Source organism: Mandrillus leucophaeus, unplaced genomic scaffold (genome assembly GCF_000951045.1).
Source record: "Mandrillus leucophaeus isolate KB7577 unplaced genomic scaffold, Mleu.le_1.0 Scaffold49, whole genome shotgun sequence".
NCBI lineage: Eukaryota > Metazoa > Chordata > Mammalia > Primates > Cercopithecidae > Mandrillus > Mandrillus leucophaeus.
The window spans coordinates 5,329,461-5,351,852 of NW_012105253.1; the positions used below are offsets into that span (position 1 = coordinate 5,329,461).

Consider the following 22,392-nt stretch of genomic DNA (forward strand, 5'->3'; position numbering starts at 1 on the left):
AAAAAAAAAAAAAAAAAGATGTAGCAGCTTGACAAATAGCAAGATCAAAACCCATGGTCAAGATTTAAAGCAAAAATGAGTATAATTTTTCTCTGACAAACATGAAAACAAAAGTGGATAGGAGCACACCACTGGTAACCACAAGACTTGCATGCTATTTGGTGTTTGAACAAAACAAGACAGGGAGAAACAACAAAACATCAGACAGATCTGACAGGGGGAGAACCCAAAACAGCCCACACAAGTGCACTGCAGATCATGGTGAGCCAATGTGAGAATAAAAGCTGACCCACAAGGACTCCCTTCTGGGACAGGAACCCACTGTAAGGATAAACTGCTGTGAACAAAATCAAAATTGATCAAGAGAGCAACAACAGAAACAAAAGAGAAAGAGAAAGATGATAAAAGCAAGAAGAGAACAGAACCTGAAAATCTCAGAAAGATAGATACCATATTTTCACCATTATATGAAAGAACAGAAGAACAGATTTAGTGAAATTAGAAAAGCTATGTAAACATAAATATGAACAAGAGAAATGTATTGAGGTCAAATCTCACATAAAGTAACTTAAAAGGAGAGAATGAACAGAAAAAGGGGAAGACCATTATTTATATGGGCAATCCAAAAATTTCTGAATATGCTCAAGAAACAGAACAACAAAATTCTTTGTAACCTACTGTTTCAAAATGAGATAGAAAACACTAAGTAAACGATATAAAATGTAAAAGAGCATCACAAATCATAATTAGAAAAACTCAGCAATGAGGTGACAAAACTAGGAAAGAATAAGAATTATAAGAAATCTATTTTAGAAATGAAGACTAAACTAGAAGGAACACAATATTGAATACACAGAAGTAATACCTTAAGATAAATTGAAGGTAAAAAAGCAATTGCTTTTAAATTAAAAAAAAAAGGATTTGAGATAAAATGACAAATATTGAAAATAGGCAAAGCAAAGATTCCATCACTGTCTGAAAATATTTAACCAAAATGAAAAACACCTAGTTATTTTTCAGGAAAATTTTTGTACTTGAAAGAAAAAAATCCTTTGGGCATCTCAGCTAAAATAATACTATATTTATAAGGGAAAGTAAAATAGATTCTGAATAGTCATGGAAACTCTTCCACGAGGCATGTCATAGAAGCTAGAACTCTTTTTCCCCAAAACCAGCCATGGAACCTAAAGATATTACTCTAACTTCCCTACACCTTTCTGTGTAAAAACTCGCCATAAATAAATTATCTGACCTACTTTGTTTGAGTATAAATCATAAGATCTCCATTCCAGAGAGGGCCCTGCCCGACATGCAGAGAAAGCAAAGGTACACAGAGAGAGAACAAGAAGACTCTAAACAGGGAGTCCTTGCTGGGTTTCCTCATTCAGCCTGTTGTTAGTGCTAGATTACACCTTTTGCCTAATCATACTTCTACAAAGCTGTCCATATTTTGTTGAACCTAGGCATAAAAATAGATAGTTTTTCTCCTGAATCTTTCGGTCTTTGTTCTGAATGCTCCCATGTCACATAAAAATATGATCAAGTAAATTGATACACCATTTCTCCTATTTATTTACCTTTTCTCAGTGATTTTTAGGTAACTTTTGCAAGGCAAAGGGGAAATTTTCCCTTGGCCCCTGTAAGTATGTAATGACTAAAATGTCTGATTACATAGATGTCAAGCAACCATAAAAACGAGAGCCAAAAGGAGATCACCTATGTAAAATCATTTTAACTGCTTTTAAAATTCATAATTGGTAGGTTCAGTATTGATATTATCATAACACTAATGTTTATGTAATGTAAGATAAATGATTAATTTTATGTTTAGTTCTATCATTTCCTTTGTCCTTTTCTCACTCTGCTCACAGAAAATGGCCTGGAAATAAAGATGAACTCATCAAAGCTGAGCATCCCTAGTGCCCAGATTTTGGTCTTAAAATATCATTTATTATAATCAAAATGAACAAAGATTCTTGAAGGATAAACCTGGAAAATCTTGATATACCAGAAAGCATGGAACTTATAAAAGATTATAAGGCTAGTGTTAAAATAATTCACAAGACAACTTAATTTAGTGAAGCTTACACAGGCCAAAGATGGGACAATTAGAGCTTCAATAAAGATAAAAAGAATGTGATGGCTTAAAACCTATCAAATATGAATAAATGCATGAATTTATAATAACATTAAAAAAGAAAAAGTGATTGGCCATATTTTAATAATAGTAGAGAGCAAATTCATAATCTTGAAAACTAGATAAATAAAAGGAAAGAATCAAGCATTTATCCTATATATCTTTATGAACTTTAAACAGCTTAACAAAATATTAGACGAAGGAAAACATTACGGAATTATGTCAAGTATTATATGAAAATGAAAGACTAGAATGAGAAATACCACCATTTTACAACCCCCATCCATACTCACTAAGTACCAATGGCTGTTAACATCACAAAAGAGCAAAACCCAAATATTTTGTAGCTCATGGGGAAAGAACGCAATATTATTTACATTCTTACCAAAGGGATAGCACCTGAGTCTGATTAAACCTCTGCCTCCAGCTGCCAATTTGCAGCTGAACAGAGGAATATTGAATTGCACCATGAATTTGCAATCATCAAAATCTTGACTATGGGATACTAATGATTAAATGGCCTGGGTTTTGTAAAAGTAAAAAGCAAGAAAAAGAAAGTGATGGAGGATAATCCTGTATAGTAAAATCAAATTGAAAGATGTATTAGTTTAAAAATAAAATAAAATTAGACAAATCTAGGGAAGCACCCTTGAATAAAACCTTCAAATAATACAAACAAATAATTACTATATGAGTTACTTTTGGAGGAATAGGACTGTCATTGGGATGGGGAACATGTAAAGCCTTCTCACATGACTGGAAAAATCTTATAATAATTTGCTAAGCTCTTTAGTGGGTTTATGTAGTTTTTCTATAACTTGTGTTTTGTTTTACAATAAAGAGGTCAGAAAATTACTATTTCATGAGAGTTTACACAACTGAATCACACAATATCTAGAATGATCTAGCAATGCAAAACAAATAATGCAGAAGCATCATAAATCATTTACTGTCATAAATCATTTACTGTCATTTACTGTCTCAAAACTGATTGTTTCCAGCACTTTGGTAAATTACATATCCCCAGGTATTGACAAAGGATAGAGACAATCTTTTATTATGGCTATTCATTCCTCTGTTTAATGCCATGTTTTGGTGATATTTTTTCACTAGCAAAAAGTATAATGAGTAGTAGCTATTTTAAAATCTTATGTACTTTAAATAAAAAGTGGGAGGTGTAATAGTTTTATCACATGAAGGGTATAATATGTAGTTGCAAAGTGAGATGCTTTTTCTCATTTCATATAAGTTAAGTTGCATTTACATATTTCCTAATTATCAACATTGCAACATTGGACCTCTTGACTTCAGCAAATGCAAAAGGAATACTGGGGATGAAGGTCCTTGAGTTCTTATTAAGCTTCCAAGTAGCAAAGGCAGATTTAATTTGTGCCCCGATAAGGCTGAACACAACTTTAGTTGGTCTCAATTAAATAATGTCTCTCTCTGTCCCTTTTTGTTTGTTTTGTTTTGCTTTTGGATAGTACTAGATAAAACAAAGTGTAATGCTTATTTTTTTTTTAAATAAAAAAGCATTTCTTTGTAGTAAGTAATAAGAGTAAAGGGGTACACTAATTTTATTCAGCAACTAATACTATATTTGTTAATATTCTGGTTATCCCTATGTCTATATCTTATAATCTTCACGACAAGTCTCTCAAGTAATTGTTACAACCACCCCCATTTTGCAAATGTCAAAACAGTTCAATCCATTGTGATTTGATAATTTGTTCACGGACACTCTCAAAAAGTATGTGGTATAGCTGAAGTTTGGGCCAAAACTTTTCCCTCCAGATCCTGTATTAATCCCCCAAATAGATTGCTAAAGTACAGTTTCCAGCATCATTTCCCTGTATTTACTTTAGATATTACCATTTGAAAATTCTAGATCTCATTAAAATACTAAGGAAAAGGGGAGCTCTCTTTTCCTAATCAGCTATTTATCCAGAAAAGAGATTGAGATTTAATAGATAAACACATTCCCTTAAAGTTGGTTTCTTTAATGTCCTTTAATCATTGAGTTTCAGATTTCATTGAGATAGCTTAACAATAATTTCCAGGCACCAGCACCCAAATATGGTAGTCTTCAACTTAATTGTTAATATGCAATTAAGTCTATTAGGGCAAGTACAAGAATGATGGCAATAGAAAAAAGGGGGTGAGAAATAAGTAAATTTTTCAAAAGAATGGAGTCAATTTACTAAGGCTTTATTCTTGCACTATTTTATTTTCCCCAGATTAAAAAAATATGACACGATCCTGATCACTTCCTTAGAATCAATGTTTTTGCCTCTGCTCTCATTTGGCACTCAGTCTGTTGGAGAACAGGTAGGGTTAAACTTCATACTGGAAGCGCTTTTGCCCTCATTTGGTGCTAAGGACAAATAAATAATCAACTGTGCAAATATCACAAGCAAAGGGAACTGTTATCTACCCATATACTAATTACTCAAGTATTTACTACAACAGCAAGGTACCAGCAGGCTAGTTGGGTATTGTTTTGGGCATACTTGAATTTTTGGATAAATTTAATCATTGCATTTTTAAACCTCCTTACTCTCTTCTTTTTTAAATAACCTTTATTGATTTCTCTACCCAGAAAAATCTGAGCTCTCAAAATATAGGCTTAAGTAGAATGATGGGCAAAATAGAAGGAAGGGGAGAAGAGGTTAAGAACAATGTTCTCCAATTCAAAGCTGTTGGTGAACACGTATTGTACGCATGTGACCCACTGTACACAGGGACTTGTGTGCATTTTTTCCATAGATTTAAGTGCTGAAATCTACCATTTACTCAATTCTTAATATTCTTAATTATTCTAAATTAACATCAGAGGCAGATAGAGTGTATTTCCGTTCTACCATCTCTCCAACTCCCATCCAGTACTTATCTTTCCTTCTTTCCAGTCAGCTCATATTTCAGTTATAATGACTTGTTTAGTAGACTATTCTATACTAAAAAATTTATTTGATTTGGAAATTCTGACCTGTGTGTTTTTTTCCCTTGAAATCAGTGAATAGAACTGGATTAAGAGAAATCTTTTTGAAAATAATGATGAAAACAAGAGTTTAACAATATAAAACTAGAAATGCTGAGGTTAAAACTTGTCAGTGATAGCACCTTGCCATGAATAACTCTGTGTGTGCATGTGTGTGTATATGTGTGTTATTGTATTATTTATGGAAGGTAGAGTCTTTGTATTTCTGCCAAGTTATCATATTTCTCCAGTGGACTCTGAGGTGCTTCTGGCCGCTCTTCCTGCTTGTAGGTATCATAGGACTATGGAGGAGCATCCCATGGCTCGGGCAGCCAGTTCTCCCAAGAGTTCTGCATGCTCCGTGGGAATTTCCAAATTCTCACAGTAGTCTAATTCATAACAACCTAAATACATCTGATATTTGTAAGTAATTGTTGAAAATGCAGGTAAATTTTAACTTGGAAAGAAATATATTGTAATTCAAAAGTTCTGAACCAAAAAGTTGATTTGGTCTTTTAAAAAATTGAAATGAAAAGTTTCTGCCAAAGTGGCAGAAAGTAGGCTCTCAGGCAGCCTCTGGGGAAAGCTCAAAGACTTCCATTTTGGTTTACTTTACACCTAATAATTTTAAATACATTTGAATACATTATGAAAAGATATAGCTGTACTGATGTGCCAGTGCCCAACTCAAAGAACTCTGAAAAGACTTGCAAACTGGTGAGTCTAGATTGGCTTCTTTTATCATTCACACCCAATTAAAAGCAGAGGAAAAGCCTCAGAATCAGTAGAAATTTTCTGCATGACCATTCATGAGGAATTAGGTTGGTGCAAAAGTAACTGTGGTTTTTACCATTGCTTTAAGGGTGAAAACCATGATTACTTTTGCACCAATCTAATATAATAAGAATTTAGCCTCAGGAGGAAGACCAAAGCACCTTATCTTATATTGTAGAAAGTGCTGGAGATGGTGAGTAGCTAATCTAGGCTTGTGATTCAGGGAAAAAAACTAAAGGTTCAAAATATTAATTTTAATTGATAAGTGAAGTATGCTTCATCCATACGCTGGAATTCAAAGTCATCAGTTTTAAAAAACAACACTAATTTACATTCCCACCAACAGTGTAAAAGTGCTCTTATTTCTCCACAGTCTTGCCAGCATCTATTATTTCTTGACTTTTTAATAATTGCCATTCTGATTGGCATGAGATGGAATCTCATTGTGGTTTTGATTTGCATTTCTCTAATGATCAGTGATGTTGAGCTCTTTTTCATGCTTGTTGGCTGCATAAATTTCTTCTTTTGACAAGTATCTGTTCATATCCGTTGCCCACTTTTTGATGTTTTTTAAAAATAAATTTGTTTAAGTTCCTTGTAAATTCTAGAAATTACAGAATTTAAGTTCAACCATTGTGGAAGACAGTATGGTGATTCCTCAAGGATCTAGAACCAGAAATACCATTTGATCCAGCCATCCCATTACTGAGTATATACCCAAAGGAATATAAATTATTTTACTATAAAGACACATGCACACGTATGTTTATTGCAGCACTATTTACAATAGCAAAGTCATTGAACCAACCTAAATGCCCATCAATGATAGATTGGATAAAGAAAATTTGGTACATATGTACCATGGAATACTAGGCAACGATAACAAGGAATGAGATCATGTCCTTTCCAGAGACATGGGTGAAGCTGGAAGCCATCGTCCACAGCAAACTAATACAGGAACAGGAAACCAAACACCGCATGTTCTCACTCATAACTGGGAGTTGAATATTGAGAAGACATGGACACAGGGAGGGGAACAACACATTCCAGGACCTGTTTAGGGGTGGGGGGTGAGGGGAGGGAACTTAGAAGACTGGTCAGTAGGTGCAGCCAACCACCATGGCACATGTATACCTATGTAACAAACCTGCATGTTCTGCACATGTATCCCAGAACTTAAAGTAAAATTATAAATAAATAAATAAATAAAAATAACACTAATAAGAGATAGCATATCCAATGCCCCAGAAAAGTAGGAAAATTCACTGGCAAGGATATCATCTCATAGATATTTTTGAATGAGAAAAATAAATTAGAGAACAGAATAACCTCAATCCCTTATATACATGAAATGTTTTATTGTTCACACTAAAGAGAATGTTAAAACACGTAAACTAATCTATTACTACTTCTGGAAAAAAATTTATCAGCCTGTGACCATAGGTCATTACTACCATTTTTACATAAAGTGTAAAACACCACTAACACAGCAGATGGAGCTCAATAACTGCCAGGCAAGTTGCTGCAGCCATGGTTTGGTATAGCCATTGGGAAGTGGGTTGTCCTGGAGGTTGGACTAGACCTTCTCAAGGGTGTTTTGGCCAAGTAACCATATTGACACTAGGCTGTCACAGGTGGCTTCAAGTTCTAGGAGAGTCTTTCTAATGATATCTTGGGATTTTTGATTCATATCAAATGTGAGCATTTCCTATTATGAGTGAGTGTGAAGACTTTACCATATCCTAACATTTGAGGATTTTCAGCACGTGTGAGTTTATAAGTGTGTTTGATATGTGTCACAGGTGTGCTAGCTCTACTTCTGGGATTCACTCTTTGGTAGATCAATAAGTAATGGAATAGTGATAAAATGATAGTGATGATTATGACAATGATTTTTAAAAGGTCAGAGATATTGGTTGTTTTGTATGCATCTAAATAGAATCAGTAAACATATACTTGCATAGGTAATTCATTCATCATATCTACTCAGATTGGTCTTGTGTACTGTGATGCCATTGCTGTGGTTGTTTCTAAGATTGTCAGAAATTTTGAAGATGGCTATAGTTGTCGATATTACCAAGTGATGCTATCAGCAAGGCTATAGAACTGTGTTCAAATGCATGCCTTCAAAGTTCTTTTGCTTCCATAATTTCTGAGTCATACTTAGCAAATGGTTGTGAAGTCTTATGTGAAGAACTGTTGCATTTTGTCAGTGAATACGTGATTGATTGCAGAAGAGCACTTATTTCAATGGCTGTTGGTGAGAATAGATGAAATTCTACCCAAGATAATTGATATGAATCTTCCTGAAATCTAACATTCCAGAAATGGAAAGTGGAGCCTTTCATCAAGGGGTTCAATGAGTCTTCCTCTCTGACTTAGGTTAATGCCACCTTCTTCTCTTTCTCTGTTTATTCCTAGAATGCAGGCTCAACAGTACCAGCAGCAGCGTCGAAAATTTGCAGCTGCCTTCTTGGCATTCATTTTCATACTGGCAGCTGTGGATACTGCTGAAGCAGGGAAGAAAGAGAAACCAGGTAAGCAGTAGGGTTCTGAAGGCAAGATGCTTCATTGATTAATGTCCATCTAGCCTAATTACCTGCTTTTCCTTCATGTCCTCTACTCTGCCTCTCTCCCTTCCTATTCCTCTATTCCTTCAATCTTCCCTTTTTAAAAATAATTATTTAGAGGAACCTAGGAAATATCCTGTCTGCCATTGCAAGTCCTGGATTGCATGACGATGATGATCATTAATATAATGATCAAATTAGCAGCTACTATGTATAGAACATTGACCAGCAATCAGGTGCTTTATTATAATATTACCTCTCTACCTCAAAAAAAAAAATGCACTGCAACTTGTTTTTCTCCTTAATTTCAGATTTACAGAGGAGGAAACTGAGGCACAGAGAAGCTAAAACACCTTCTCTACGCCACTCACAAAGTCATAAGTAGGCTGTGGAACTGACAGTCTGTTTAAATCTGTGATCCACCATATATGTATGATGTCATTCCTTCTACAAGACAGAGAAAGGAACAATAACTTGCACTGAAATGGCTCATTTGACAACTGTTATTTCTTTCTTTCTTTCTTTCTTTTTTTTTGAGATGGAGTCTTGCTCTGTCACCAGGCTGGAGTGCAGTGGTGCAATCTCAACTCACTGTATCCTCCATCTCCCGCAATTCTCTTGCCTCAGCTTCCAAAGTAGCTGGGGCTACAGGCATGCACCACCACGCCCAGCTTATTTTTGTATTTTTAGTAGAGTTGGGGTTTCACTATGTTAGCCAGGATGGTCTCGATCTCTTGACCTTGTGATCTGCCTGCCTCAACCTCCCAAAGTGCTGGGATTACAGGCATGAGCCACTGGGCCCGGCTGACAACTGTCATTTCTGATGGAATATTTTCTCGATTTTTAGGCTTAACTATTTTTGATCATCTCTTCGTTTATAGAAATATTTGCTTCTAAAAGGAGATGCCACTAAATCACTTAGCAAAGTCTCTGGCACATAGTAAGAGGGAGTTAAATTAATACTAGTTTTAGCTCTTTTCTCAGTTTTCTTTCTCTCTTCTCTTGATCATTCTTTGGTTCAATACTTTGGTTAATATTCGTCATATTTCTATTATTCACTGGAAAATAAGGATAGAGATTAAAAAAAAAACCACACAGATCCTACAATTAAGGTTCTCAGGAATGAACTTGGTTATATCTGGAAGTTAAGGAGTTTTCTGTATGTTGATTAGGTTTGCTTCCTTTCATTCAGAAAAAAAAGTGAAAAAGTCTGACTGTGGAGAATGGCAGTGGAGTGTGTGTGTGCCCACCAGTGGAGACTGTGGACTGGGCACGCGGGAAGGCACTCGGACTGGAGCCGAGTGCAAGCAAACCATGAAGACCCAGAGATGTAAGATCCCCTGCAACTGGAAGAAGCAATTTGGAGGTAAGCTTCATACTACTGAGTTAATCTCCTACCCTAAGATAATTCTCAAATTTTTCCACCAAATGTCTTTTTAAGGATGAGTACTTTTTATTTTAAATAACTTTATCTTATCAGACACAAAGTGACCAGATATCTTTCCCAACCCCAGTGTTTCTCAACTTTGACACTGGTCACATTTCAGGCCAGGCAATTCTTTGTTGTGGAGGTTGTCTTGTGCATTTTAGGGTATTTAGCAGCGTCCCCGGCTTCTACTCACTAGTTTCCAGTAGGATTCCTCACCCACTCCAGATGTGAAAACTAAAAATGTCTCCAAATATCTATGGCCAAATGTCTCCTTGTGATCAAAATCATCCCTGGTTGGGAACCACTGCCTTTCCAAAGGGACATAAAATATATCCTTGATTCCTCCTAATAATGTTCATTGATCTATCTTCTCTCTCCTTTTTTCTATTTCTAAGTTCCTTTGATTTTTCCTTTCCCCTTTTCTTGTTTATTCTCCTTCTTCTCCATGTCCCTCCCTGTCACTTTCAGGCCTTCTCTCTCATTTGATCCCTCCCCACCCTCCACACAGGTTCACAGATTCACTTATTGAGTCCAGCAGGGCTGCTCACAGCCACTTTTCATAGATCTTTCTCCCACTGACTAGAGTCAGTCTTATGCTGGCCTGATCTATCTATCTGAGACAGGATCTGTCAACACTTTCAACTTTATATCCAATATTGAACCCTCAAATAACCTCTTTCTTCCACGATCCAGACTTTTTGTCTTTCTTAACCATGGGAGGACATGATTCCTGAAATGTCCTACCTGTGTTCTGTGGAAATGCACTGTGGCCCATAGACAAGTGAGGAAGGACAATGGATGTATACACGTACATCTTTTTCTCCCTCTGTAATCTTTGGAGTATTTTCTATTTGAATGGAGATAGATAAGTTCTATAAAAGTGTGATGGAGAACAGGTACATTTGGTCTTAAATTGTATCTGGGAACCTCAAAAACCCATTTTCAAAAAGTTTAAAAGGTCTATCTTAAAGACTTATATTGAAAATATTAAATAACTCTCAAATTCAACAGTAAACAACAAAGCCACAGCAACAATAACAAAACAACAAAACAAAACAAACAAAACTTAACAGTTCAATAAGAAAGTGGGGGAAAAACATTAACAGACCTTTTACCAAAGAGGATATATAGGCAACAAATGAACTCCTGAAAATGTATTCAACATCTTTTCCTTATTAGGGAACTAGAAATTGAAACCATAATGAGAGATCACTCTACATCTATCAAAGTGGCTAGAATAAAAAATAGTGACAAGACGAAATGCTAGTGAGGGTGCAGGGAAACCAGATCCCTCATATGTTGCCAGTGGAAATTGTAACGTGGTACAGCCGCAGTGGAAAAAGAGTATTGCAGTTTTTTACAAAATGAAGCATGCATTTACCGTGTAACAGAGCAGTTTCTTGGTCATTTATCCCAGAGAAATGAAAACTTATGTTTCCACAAAAACCTATACATGAATTTATGCAGGAGTTTTATTTGTAATAACCCAAAGCTGGAAACAACTCAGATGTCCTTCAACTGATAAATGGTTAAACCAGGGTACATTGGCACTGTAGAGTACTACTCAGCAATAGGAAGAAACAGACTATTGATGCACCCGACTTGGGTGGATCTTCAGGTAATTATGCTAAGTAAAAAAGAAAACTAATCTCAGAAGTTTACATAGTGTAGAATTCCATTTATGCAACATTTTTCAGTTAGAAAAATGATAGAGCTAGAGAACAGATTAGGAGTTGCCAGGGATTAAGGAGGTGGGGAAGGAGGAAGGTGGCCAGGCCATGACTATAAAGAATGACCCAGTGTTGTGTTGGGGCTGTATATTAGTGGTGTATATTAATGTATATTAATGGTGTATATTGATGGTGATTGCATGCATGTACACATGTGACAGAATTGAACAGAACTCAATACACACGCATACATTCTGTATTATTTCTTATAGCTGCACATGGATCTATAATTATTTCAATAAAAAAAGTTACAAACAAAAGAGTGCCTTTATTATCCTGGAAGTACAATAGGATCTTTCAAGGATTTCTGTTTGGTTCTACCCTGTCTTTAGCGGAGTGCAAATACCAGTTCCAGGCCTGGGGAGAATGTGACCTGAACACGGCCCTGAAGACCAGAACTGGAAGTCTGAAGCGAGCCCTGCACAATGCCGAATGCCAGAAGACTGTCACCATCTCCAAGCCCTGTGGCAAACTGACCAAGCCCAAACCTCAAGGTAAGTCCTTGCCATTATACCACAATTTTAATGGATTGATGGACTCAGGCAAGATCTGGAAAACCCACATTTTCCAGAAGGAACTATTAGGTGAATTACTGAAGAAAGTGACTGAAAAAGTCCCCTACACTGAGAACCACAAAAAGACTTTTAAGCAGGCAGTCTGTGAGTGCAAATTGAAGTCCTCTGCATAAATGAGGGGATTGGTACAGTCTCCTAACCCAAATAAATAACATAGCAAAAGAAGCCAGCTAAGACAGTTGTATGATGACCATATATTCCAAACTCTTAATTGGAACTGTATCCTGACAAGAAAAACAAACTCAGAATGTTTATAAAGGGGACAATTTTAACTCAAACTTCTCCCAGATTGTCTGAAATATAGTTTTCACAAAATCAGGAAAATTATTTTACATTTTCCCTTTATTCACTGCATAACTTAATGGGTTCTGCACTTCTTTTCAGAGCCTTTATATTTTTTTGAGTTCAATTTGATTACCAGCTACATTCATCACAGAATTTTTTAATGACAGGGATCTGTATCTCCCAGAAAGTCAGGCTCTGCTCACTTGCTGGAGAAGGTAAAACCAATCATTATGGCCATGAATTCATACATACAAGGATCCCAGCTGAGGGAAATAAACTCTTTTATCATGGATGTTATGGTCTGAATTGTGTTTCCCCAAATTCATATGCTGAAGTTTTAACCCCCAGTACCTCACAATGCCACTGTGTTGGAGACAGGGTCTTTAAAGAGGTAATTGAGATAAAATGCAGTCACAAGGGCAGGCCTTAATCCAGTGTGGCTGGTGTCTTTATAAGAAGGGAGATTAGGACACAGAAATACGTAGAGGGAAGACTGTGTGAAGACAGAGGGAGAAGAATGCCATCTACAAGCCACAGGGAGAACCTTCAGAAGAAATCAGCCCTACAGATGCATTAGGCTTGTAGCTTCCAGAACTGCAAGACAATAAATAAATAAATTTCTGTTTTTTAAGCCACCAACTCCGTGGTACTTTGTTATGGCAGCTATAGCCAACTAACAAAATGGGCCTCAATGAACTCAATTCAAATACCTTCTTGGCCTTTACTCATATATTTCAACTCTAAGATGGTCCTGAAAATTCATACTGCCAGAGAAATTGTAAGGAGAGATTCAGAAAAATGACCATGTAAGAAATGCTCATAATTAATAAAAATAGAAAACAAATCTGCAGAAGCTGAGGGAGATTGGCTGGTTTCCTGCTGGTGACCAGAAAGGACTTTATTTTTCACAGGCCTGGCTTTTCGGCCTCTGATGGAGTTGTCCATAGAAATGGTTATCTCCAACTTCAGGATGGCCAGGTACAGGCTGGACCTGCAAATGGTGAATCTAGGATTAAGGCTGCCCTTTCCAGATCTTGGAAATCTCTACCTGTTGTCCTATGGTTTTAGGAAGGCATGAAGCAGGGCTGGAGTGACTGCAGTGAGTACTTATGCCGACTTCCCAAATGTCATTTGTCCAGAGACAACCACATAAATCTAAGCCAAATCAGGGCCATAACTACTAAGTGAAACATTTCCAAAAATGGCAGAACTCAGAGTTACTGTCATCAAAATAATTTATTTTTAATCCAGCTGTAGAACCAAAATATGCAGCATAAATACAGAATTGAAAGGAAAAGAAATTAAAGAAGCTTCCACATTCTGGCACAGTGATGCTCAACCTGGGCTGCACATTAGAATATTGTGTGGGAACGTGCAAAATTCCCAGTGCCCAAGTATAGCACAGACTAACCCAATCAGCATCAGTAGTTTAAAAATTGTAAATACATCTCAGAAGGTTTCAAGATGCAGCCAAAATTGAGAACTGCTGCCCTAGTATGGAATCCGTTGACAAGAGACCACAGACACATGCATGCACATGTCACACACACACACAGACACACACACACACACACACAGACACACACACATGCACTGTCCTGTTATTTCCTATGGGAAAGAGAAAATTCAACTTAATAGGGGAGAAAAACTGGGGACATGATTAGGTGGAAGATAGTGGGGCTAGATGAACACATAAAATGGTGAAAAGTTTGGAATGAATGGAACACAGCAGGGAACATGATTAAGAGAGACCCCTAAAGGATATGTAGGAAATAAGTGAAGTCTTCCTTTTACCTGAACTGTTGTATATTTCACCTTTATACAGTATCTCATCTAATAATGAACGTTAAGTTTGTTTCAGGCTTTCAGCTTGAAAAAATGACACTAAAAATATTTCAAGTGGGTAGACATTCTGTAATCATATATAAATAAATTATGGTTTATAATTAATTGATATAATTAATTGAAAATGTGATTACTCTGAGTTTTATATTTCGAACTACCAGTTATGCAATTTATAAGTCATTAAAATTCATCCTTCCCTTTGTGTATAACATATCTTTGTTAAAACTAACCAGTCTTTTCCATCCCCACAGTGGAGAGTTTTATAAATGCTGTTTTGGCACTGAGACACTTTGCAAAAAGAATATATATATATATATATATATTTTATTGATACAGTCTCACTCTGTCACTCATGCTGGAGGGCAGTGATGCAATCTTGGCCCACTGTGACCTCCGCCTCCTGGGTTCAAGTGATTCTCCTGCCTCAGCCTCCTGAGTAGCTGGGATTACAGGCATGTGCCACCATGCCTGGCTAATTTTTTTGTCTTTATAGTAGAGGCAGCATTTCACCATGTTGGTCAGGCTGGTCTTGAACTCCAGACCTCAAATGATCCACCCGCCTTGGCCTCACAAAGTACTGGGATTACAGGCGTGAGCCACCATGCCTGGAAAAAAGAATATTCTTATTGTAGGAGTTGAACCAGGAAGATGTGTCAGATATAAAATCTTTGTAGGGGACACACACACACACACACACACACACACACACACACACATATTCCATGGCATATTTTTCCTAGTTTAAACCAAAATGTAATGAGTGGCATATGTGAGTTGTATTTATTTTTGTACTATTTTTCTCAAATAAACTTGGATAGATATTACAGCTTTTCCTTTGCACATCTCTAACTTTAAGATAGCTCACATTCTACTAGTCAATGGGAAAGCAAATAGTAATGAATGGAATCTGTACTATCATTCTCACTATTCAGTTTCTACTGCTATACATTGCTCTAGGTGTTTTCCATACAGTAAAGTCCATATGGGACTTAGAAAGTCCCATATATCCTTGCAGGTGGGTATTATTATGAAGGAAACTGAAGAACACTGGTTAATTTATTTGACCAGGGGTGTATCTCTAATAAATAACAGTGCCAAGATTCGTCTAACTCTAAATTCATATGATATTTTGTATTCTGCTGATTTTTCACCTAAATCACAAAGGGGTATGAACTAACCTCCATGGGTTTTAATTTCCTTTGAAATAGGAGGTGAACTTTGCCTTTTTTCTTTTTAATTTTTGTGGACATATAGTAGGTGTATATATTTATGGGGTACATGAGATGTTTTGATACAGGCCTGCAATATGAAATAAGCATATAATGGAGAACGCAGTGTCCATCCCCTCAGGCATTTATCCTTGGAGTAACAAACCACCTAATCACACTCTTTACATTATTTTAAAATGTACACTTATTATTGACTAGTCACCCTGCTGTGCTATCAAATAGTAGGTCTTATTCATTCTTTCTACTTTTTTGTACCCATTAACCATCCTAACCCCCCATCACTACCCTTCCCAGCCTCTGGTAACCATCCTACTCTCTGTGTCCTTGAGTTTGTTTTGATTTTAGATCCCACAGATAAGTGAGGACATGCAATGTTTCTCTTTCTGTGCCTGTCTTGTTTAACTTAACCTAATGACCTCCATTTCTATCCATATTGTTGCAAATGACTGAATCTCATTCTTTTTAATGGCTGAATTGTACTCCATTGTGTATATGTACCACATTTTCTTTATCTGTTCATCCATTGATAGACACTTAGGTTGCTTCCAAATCTTAGCTATCGTAAACAGTGCTGCAACAAACATAGGGGTACAGACACCTTTTCAATATACTGAGTTCCTTTCTTTTGGGTGGAAACCGCAGTAGTCATTTAACGAAGCTTTTCTCAAAATGATGCATTTATAAATTATTTCTTCCTTCAGGAAAGAGTACATCATCAAGATTTTTTCTTATTTTAATTCAATATGTGAAGGGCATAGAGAGAAGTCAGGAACTCACTAATTTTTGGACACTGGGGTAGGAGCTCCTAGTCATTTAATTTGAGCCTTAAAGCAACTTTAAGCATACATTTTATTTATCCTACTTTATACATGAAAAAGCATAGTCTCAGAAATGTTAAGCAACTCACTTGAGGTTTCACAGCTTGCAAGCTGCACAACCAGATTCAAATTTAAAGTCAGATGGATACCAAAGACCCACTACCCTTTCAATTGTACAATACTGCTTCTTGGTATTATAAACTCAGGCAACTCTGGTCATATTTATTAGATGAATCTTTATGTCTAGAAGCTTTAAATGGCAGAGCTTCTGGAGACCTTGCCTAATTTCTGATCTAATACCCATAGAACAAATGAGGACAGAGAAAATCAATGACTTATCCGTGTCCATTCTGTTTTCTGGTAGTGGAGTCAGTCCCAGGTTTTGTTCTCTTTTGATGTCATTTTTCTGCCTTATTTCAAACATGAGAATGATAGGAAAGGGACTTTTTATAGTGATCAGTAAAGGGCATTGCAGTCATGAGGAAAATCAGTAGTTTTCAAAATTTGAGTTTAATTACAGTCATGTGTCACTTAACAACAAGGATATGTTCTGAGAAATGTATCCTTAGGTAATTTCATTCTCATGTGAATATCATAGGGTGCACTTATACAAACCTAGATGTGTAGACTACTGTGCACCTAGGCTATAAGGGATAGCCGATTGCTCCCAGGCTGCAAATCTATACAGCATGTTACTGTACTGAATACTGTAGGTTATTGTAACACAGTGATAGCTATTTGTGTATCTAAACAAGTCTAATTATTGAAAAGATATAGTAAAAATATGGTATAAAAGAAAACATGGTACGTCTCTGTAGGGCACTTACCATGAATGGAGCTTGCAGGACTGGAAGTTGCTCTGGGTGAGTCACTGAATGAACAGTGAGTGAATGTGAAGGCGTAGAACATTAGAGTACAATACCATAGACTCTATAAACACGGTACACTGAAGCTACACTAAATTTATGAGAAGATATTTTTCTTTCTCCAACAATAAATGAAACTTAGCTTACTGTAACTTTTTTAGCTTATAAACTTTTTAATTTTTTTAACCTTTGACTCTTTTAAAATAACATTTAAAGTTCAAACACATTGCATAACTATAACAAATATATTCTTTCTTTATATCTTTATTCCATAAGCATTTTTAGTTTTTTAAAACTTTTTGTTGAAACTAAGACCCACACACACATTAGCCTAGGTCTACACAGGGTCAGGATCATCAACATTACTGTCTTCCACCTCCACATCTTGTCCCACTGGAAGGTCTTCAGGGACAGTAACACATCATCTCCTATGATAACAATGCTTCCTCCTGGAATACCTTCCAGAGGACTTGCCTGAAGCTGTTTTACAGTTAGCTTTTTTACTTTTTTTAGCAAGAAAAAGGAATACATTCTAAAATAATGATTAAAAGTATTGTATAGTAAATACATAAACCAGTAACATAGTCATTTATTATCACTGTTAAGTATTATGACTGTACATAATTGTCTGTGTTACTTTTATAAGACTAGTAGTGCAGTAAGTTTATTTACATCCGCATCACCATGAACATGTGAGTAATGTGCCGCCTTCCAATGTTAATCAGTGATAGGAATTCTTCAGCTCTACTGTACCCTCGTGGGACCACAGTTCTATACATGGTCCATCTTGGTTGAAACATTGCTATGTGGTGCGTAACTGTATTACATATAATCTAGTCACTCAGCTCATCATCAGAAAGTGCCTTCTTTTCCTGTCTTTATCATTCTAATCAAACATACGATCAGTATCTGTTTTGTTTGTTTGACTTTTGTTTGTTTTTCATTTTAGAGAACTTCTTTGCTTAGTTCCTGACCACTTTTGTTTTGGGAAATAGCTGTGGATTAATATGCAAACCACTTGGTTTTCAGTGTGAAAATCATACTCTTTAAATTTTAGAATGAAACATAAATATGTTGACAAGTCGGTGAATACCCAGCATTAAATTGAGGAAAGGCTGGAGAATATCTTTGCTACTTGATTGGTAATAATAAAGCTAAAAGATTAAGTGACTTGGTTAGGAGATAGGGAGAAGCGTAATATCGAGTGTTGCTATCCAAACACCAGGAAATTACTAAATATCCCACAGACTTTGGTTAAAAATTGCCTTAAAATTCATCATAGTCCATTCTAACAGCATTACCTCTTGAGGTATAGAAGCAATTCTTCTTTTGCTGTGTCAATGTCATACAGATTCCACACTTTAGCCTCAGTCTGCAATTTCGATACTAGATGTGAAGTTGGAAACCCTTGGTTGAAGATTGTCTTGGGTTAGAATCCCACTTAACCTGAGGAGAGCTTTTAGTTATTCACTTTGATATTCTATACTAAGAAGCAGAGAGAATATTAATGCTCTTATGCAGAAATAAGAATTGAAAGGTGCACATCAGGAATTTAGCTTTCCCAGGGATGGAGGCAATATTACTCTGGGAAAGGTTCATTGCTTGACTGAAAGATTGTAGCTGGAATTTGCTTAATGATTACCAGAGTCTGGCAGGGATAAATTGGTGAACAATTGTGTTGGACACTTGAGATTTTAATTTCTTAAGAAAAGAGATTGAGTTTAATTAATATAGATTAATTAAATTAGTTAAAACATTGTTATCTGTCAAAAGCTTTTAGATACAGCGAGATCTACTCTAGCTCGTTAAGCAAAAGAGGTCTATTCAAGGGTATTATATAGCTCAAAGAATCTCTGGGAGGGCCAAAGATCTGGCTTGGATTGCTGCAAGACCAGGAATAATGCAGCCAAAGTCAACAGATCTGCAAGAAATATCTACTCACACCACATGTCACTGATCTAGCAGAAATCCTTCTGCTGCAATTACTGTCTGTTCAGCACATACAATACTTAGAACTGAACACTGGAAAGTCCACCACAGGTGTCCTTCCAAAACCAGACACTTCTGTCCCCTTTCTCGAGGGACTATCCAGTCTCCCCACATTTGACCCCTATTTCTAGCTGGTCACTTCTACCTCCACATCTCATTTAAGCGTGCCTGCTTGATACAAACTTGGTCACATGGAAAATCCTGCTATGAAGCAGCCTGGAATGAGTATTTAACTTTCTAGATTCTACCTCTAAACACAAGAAGGGAAGCTTCAAGGGTCTTGCATGGCATGTAGTGAGCAAATCTACCACAGTGTGCAAGAATGTCAAAATGTGGTGGGGTATATCATTAGACTTACCCCTCTCTCCTCTGGGGCTAGATGACGCATTGATGCCACCCCATGGGGGAAAATTGCCAAGGGTAATCTTATATTAGAACTGGTGATTACACCATTGTACACAGAGTTGGATCTCTCCTCATTGGAATTACCAGTTACTTTTTATTTTCTGCAGGAGTAATTGATCTGCAAACAATGAAGAAAGTTGGAAAATAGAGTCTGTCTCTACTAACAGCTTTGCATAAAATGTCAGAGTAGGCCAGGCACAGTGGCTCACGCCTGTAATCTCAGCACTTTGGGAGGCTGAGGTGGGTGGATCATGAGGTCAAGAGATTGAGACCATCCTGGCCAACATGGTGAAACCTCATCTCTACTAAAATACAAAAATTAGCTGGGTGTGGTGGCGCATCCCTGTAGTCCCAGCTACTTGGGAAGATGAGGCAGGAAAATAGCTTGAACCCAGGAAGCAGAGGTTGCAGTGAGCCGAGATCGCGCCACTGCACTCTAGCCTGGCGACAGAGAACTATTCAGAGGGCAAATCACTCTTCTCCAAGCCACACGTGTTTTCCAGTGGTCCCTTTAGATGATGGCTCACGATGGAATTAGAAGATGGCAAGAACAAGCATCCCTGCCCGGATGGACCCATCTGTCGGGGTGCTGTGGCTCTTCTATAGGCAGTCCTGTCTGCGTGGGTCAGGGTAGGGTGCAGCCCATGGAGCAGGCTTCTGGTATTTGTCACTGGAGTGCAGAGCCAAGCTGAAGCAGGGGCTGTGGCTTGTGTGAGAGGCTCCAGTGAGAGCTGAGAGGATCCTTCCAGCCACAGCTGATATTGCCTAATGATCATCTTGGAACATTCTAGTACCTGGCAATTATTAGTTGTTGCTTTTTAAATCAGATGCATAAATGAAGGGTACTGTGAAGCCCTTTTTAGTACAGATAAGCCAGCCTCCAAGTTTGTTGGGAAAAGGGAAATTCTCAGATTGTTTCTGGGACAGCAGAGATGGGAACACATGGAGAGATGTTTGTGCTACAAGTGAGTCAGGGAATGAATGTCAGTCCCTCCTGTGGTCCATACGAAGTCACACACTGCTGTTACCAGATCCTCGTTCAATTTTCCTGCTCTTGATAACCTCAATTCTTTTTCTTTTTTCCTATTTCTAAAAGTTTTGCCATCTTGCTGCTCTTTTTTGGAAAGCCGCCTAGCCCTCTCTTATGTTTGACAATTCATCTTTAAAGATCAAAAGAACAGAAACTGTTTAAGTGCAAGACTCAACTGTGTGCAGGACACAGCTTTTGGCAGCTGATTATTACATGGGAAAAAAAGGGGTCAGGAAAGTGATATTCCCAGCATTCTCAATTCTCTCCCCAGCTAAATAGATTCTTTTGTTAGTTCTTTTAAAGATAAAAGAAGTTCCCCCCAACATTTCTGTCTATGTTCTGGGCTCTGACATCCCTTAGGAGTGAGCATGGCAACACTGTATGGATGGGCTTTGCTAGGCTGGGAGACTTTTAACTGTGTTGAGAGAGGTGAGGGGGCAGAATCCCACCACAGGCTGGCCTGGGACTGGTTCCCTCCCCTCCAAGGCCCCCTAAAGATGTTGATGATTACTGCCCTTGTACTTGGCCAGAAGAGGCAGCATGGGGTACCCTGTGGGAATTCTGTTCCTCTTGATCAGAGGAAAACACTTGTACTCCGTTGGTTCTCAAGTTTTTATTTCTTTTTTATTCTGCTTGAGAAAACGTCTTTCAACACCTATGTTTTATTTTCCATCCATAATACCGCACTAGTAATGGAGGGATCTAATTCTGTCCTTTTCTTGGTAGAATGATACTTATTTTGTCTTCTCTAAATTAGAGTTGACAGTGAATACACCATAGCATTGTTATAAAGATAAAATGAAACACTGTAAGTAAGAATGCTTGGTAAATATGCAGTATTTTAAAGACGATTTCCTTTCTTTCAGATGAATTTCTTGAAGTAGGTGTCTTTCCTTTAGCACCTTTTCAGGCAAAAGGAGAATGATGGTGATTACAACAATAGTGATTATAGTTTATATTTATGGAGAGCTTAGTGTGTTTTGAGTAAAGTTTAGTTCATTGCTCACACAGGGTGTCATTTAATATTCACAAAGCTCTGTGAAATAGTCACTGTTACATCCAATTTTATATACAAGGAAACTGAGGCTATAGAGAATTTAGACAATGACATGGCTCTGTTTCCCCACACAAATCTCATCTCCAATTGTAACCCCTAGTGTTGAAGGAGGGACCTGGTGGGACGTGATTGTATCATGGGGGTGGTTTCCCTCTTGCTGTTCTCCTGATAGTGAGTGAGTTCTCATGAGAGTTGATGGTTTTAAAGTGTGGTACTTCCTTGCTCTTGCTGTCTGCTGCTGCCATATAAAACATACCTTATTTTCCCTTCGCCTTCAGCTATGATTGTAAGTTTCCTGAGACCTCTCCAGCCATGCAGAACTGTGAGTCAATTAAACCTCTTTGGTTTATATATTACCCAGTCTCAGGTAGTGTCCTTATAGCAGTGTGAAAATGAACTAATACATATACCTAGCACAAGGTTATACCACTAATATGCAGAAGATTTAAATGCAAGGCAGTCAACTCTAGAGTTCCTGCAGCATGCACAGCTCCTTCCTCTGTGTCAATTTTATACAGGTATCTAAGTTTCTTACCTCAGAAAGCGAATGAATTTTAGACCCGCCCTGAATCCTTACCAGGCTGTCTTGCTAATGTATCTTCTTGGCTGGGTACTTGCCTGATCCTTTCTCTAGACGTTGCTTACAAGCTCTGCCCCAGCCATACCAAACTCCCAA

The 22,392-nt window shown here is 37.2% G+C and overlaps 1 protein-coding gene across 3 annotated transcripts in view; it reads left to right on the forward strand.

Moving 5' to 3' along the window:
* Positions 1-22,392, forward strand: part of PTN (pleiotrophin) — a 108,929-nt gene that overhangs the window by 73,516 nt on the left and 13,021 nt on the right. For 2 of the 3 annotated variants that reach the window (XM_011995485.1, XM_011995487.1), the window contains exons 2-4: positions 8,310-8,425; positions 9,651-9,824; positions 11,950-12,111. In XM_011995485.1, coding sequence (XP_011850875.1) covers positions 8,311-8,425; positions 9,651-9,824; positions 11,950-12,111 — 451 coding nt within the window. In that variant the 5' untranslated portion in view covers position 8,310. The remainder of the gene's footprint in view (positions 1-8,309; positions 8,426-9,650; positions 9,825-11,949; positions 12,112-22,392) is intronic. The other variant, XM_011995486.1, reaches the window with a different exon arrangement.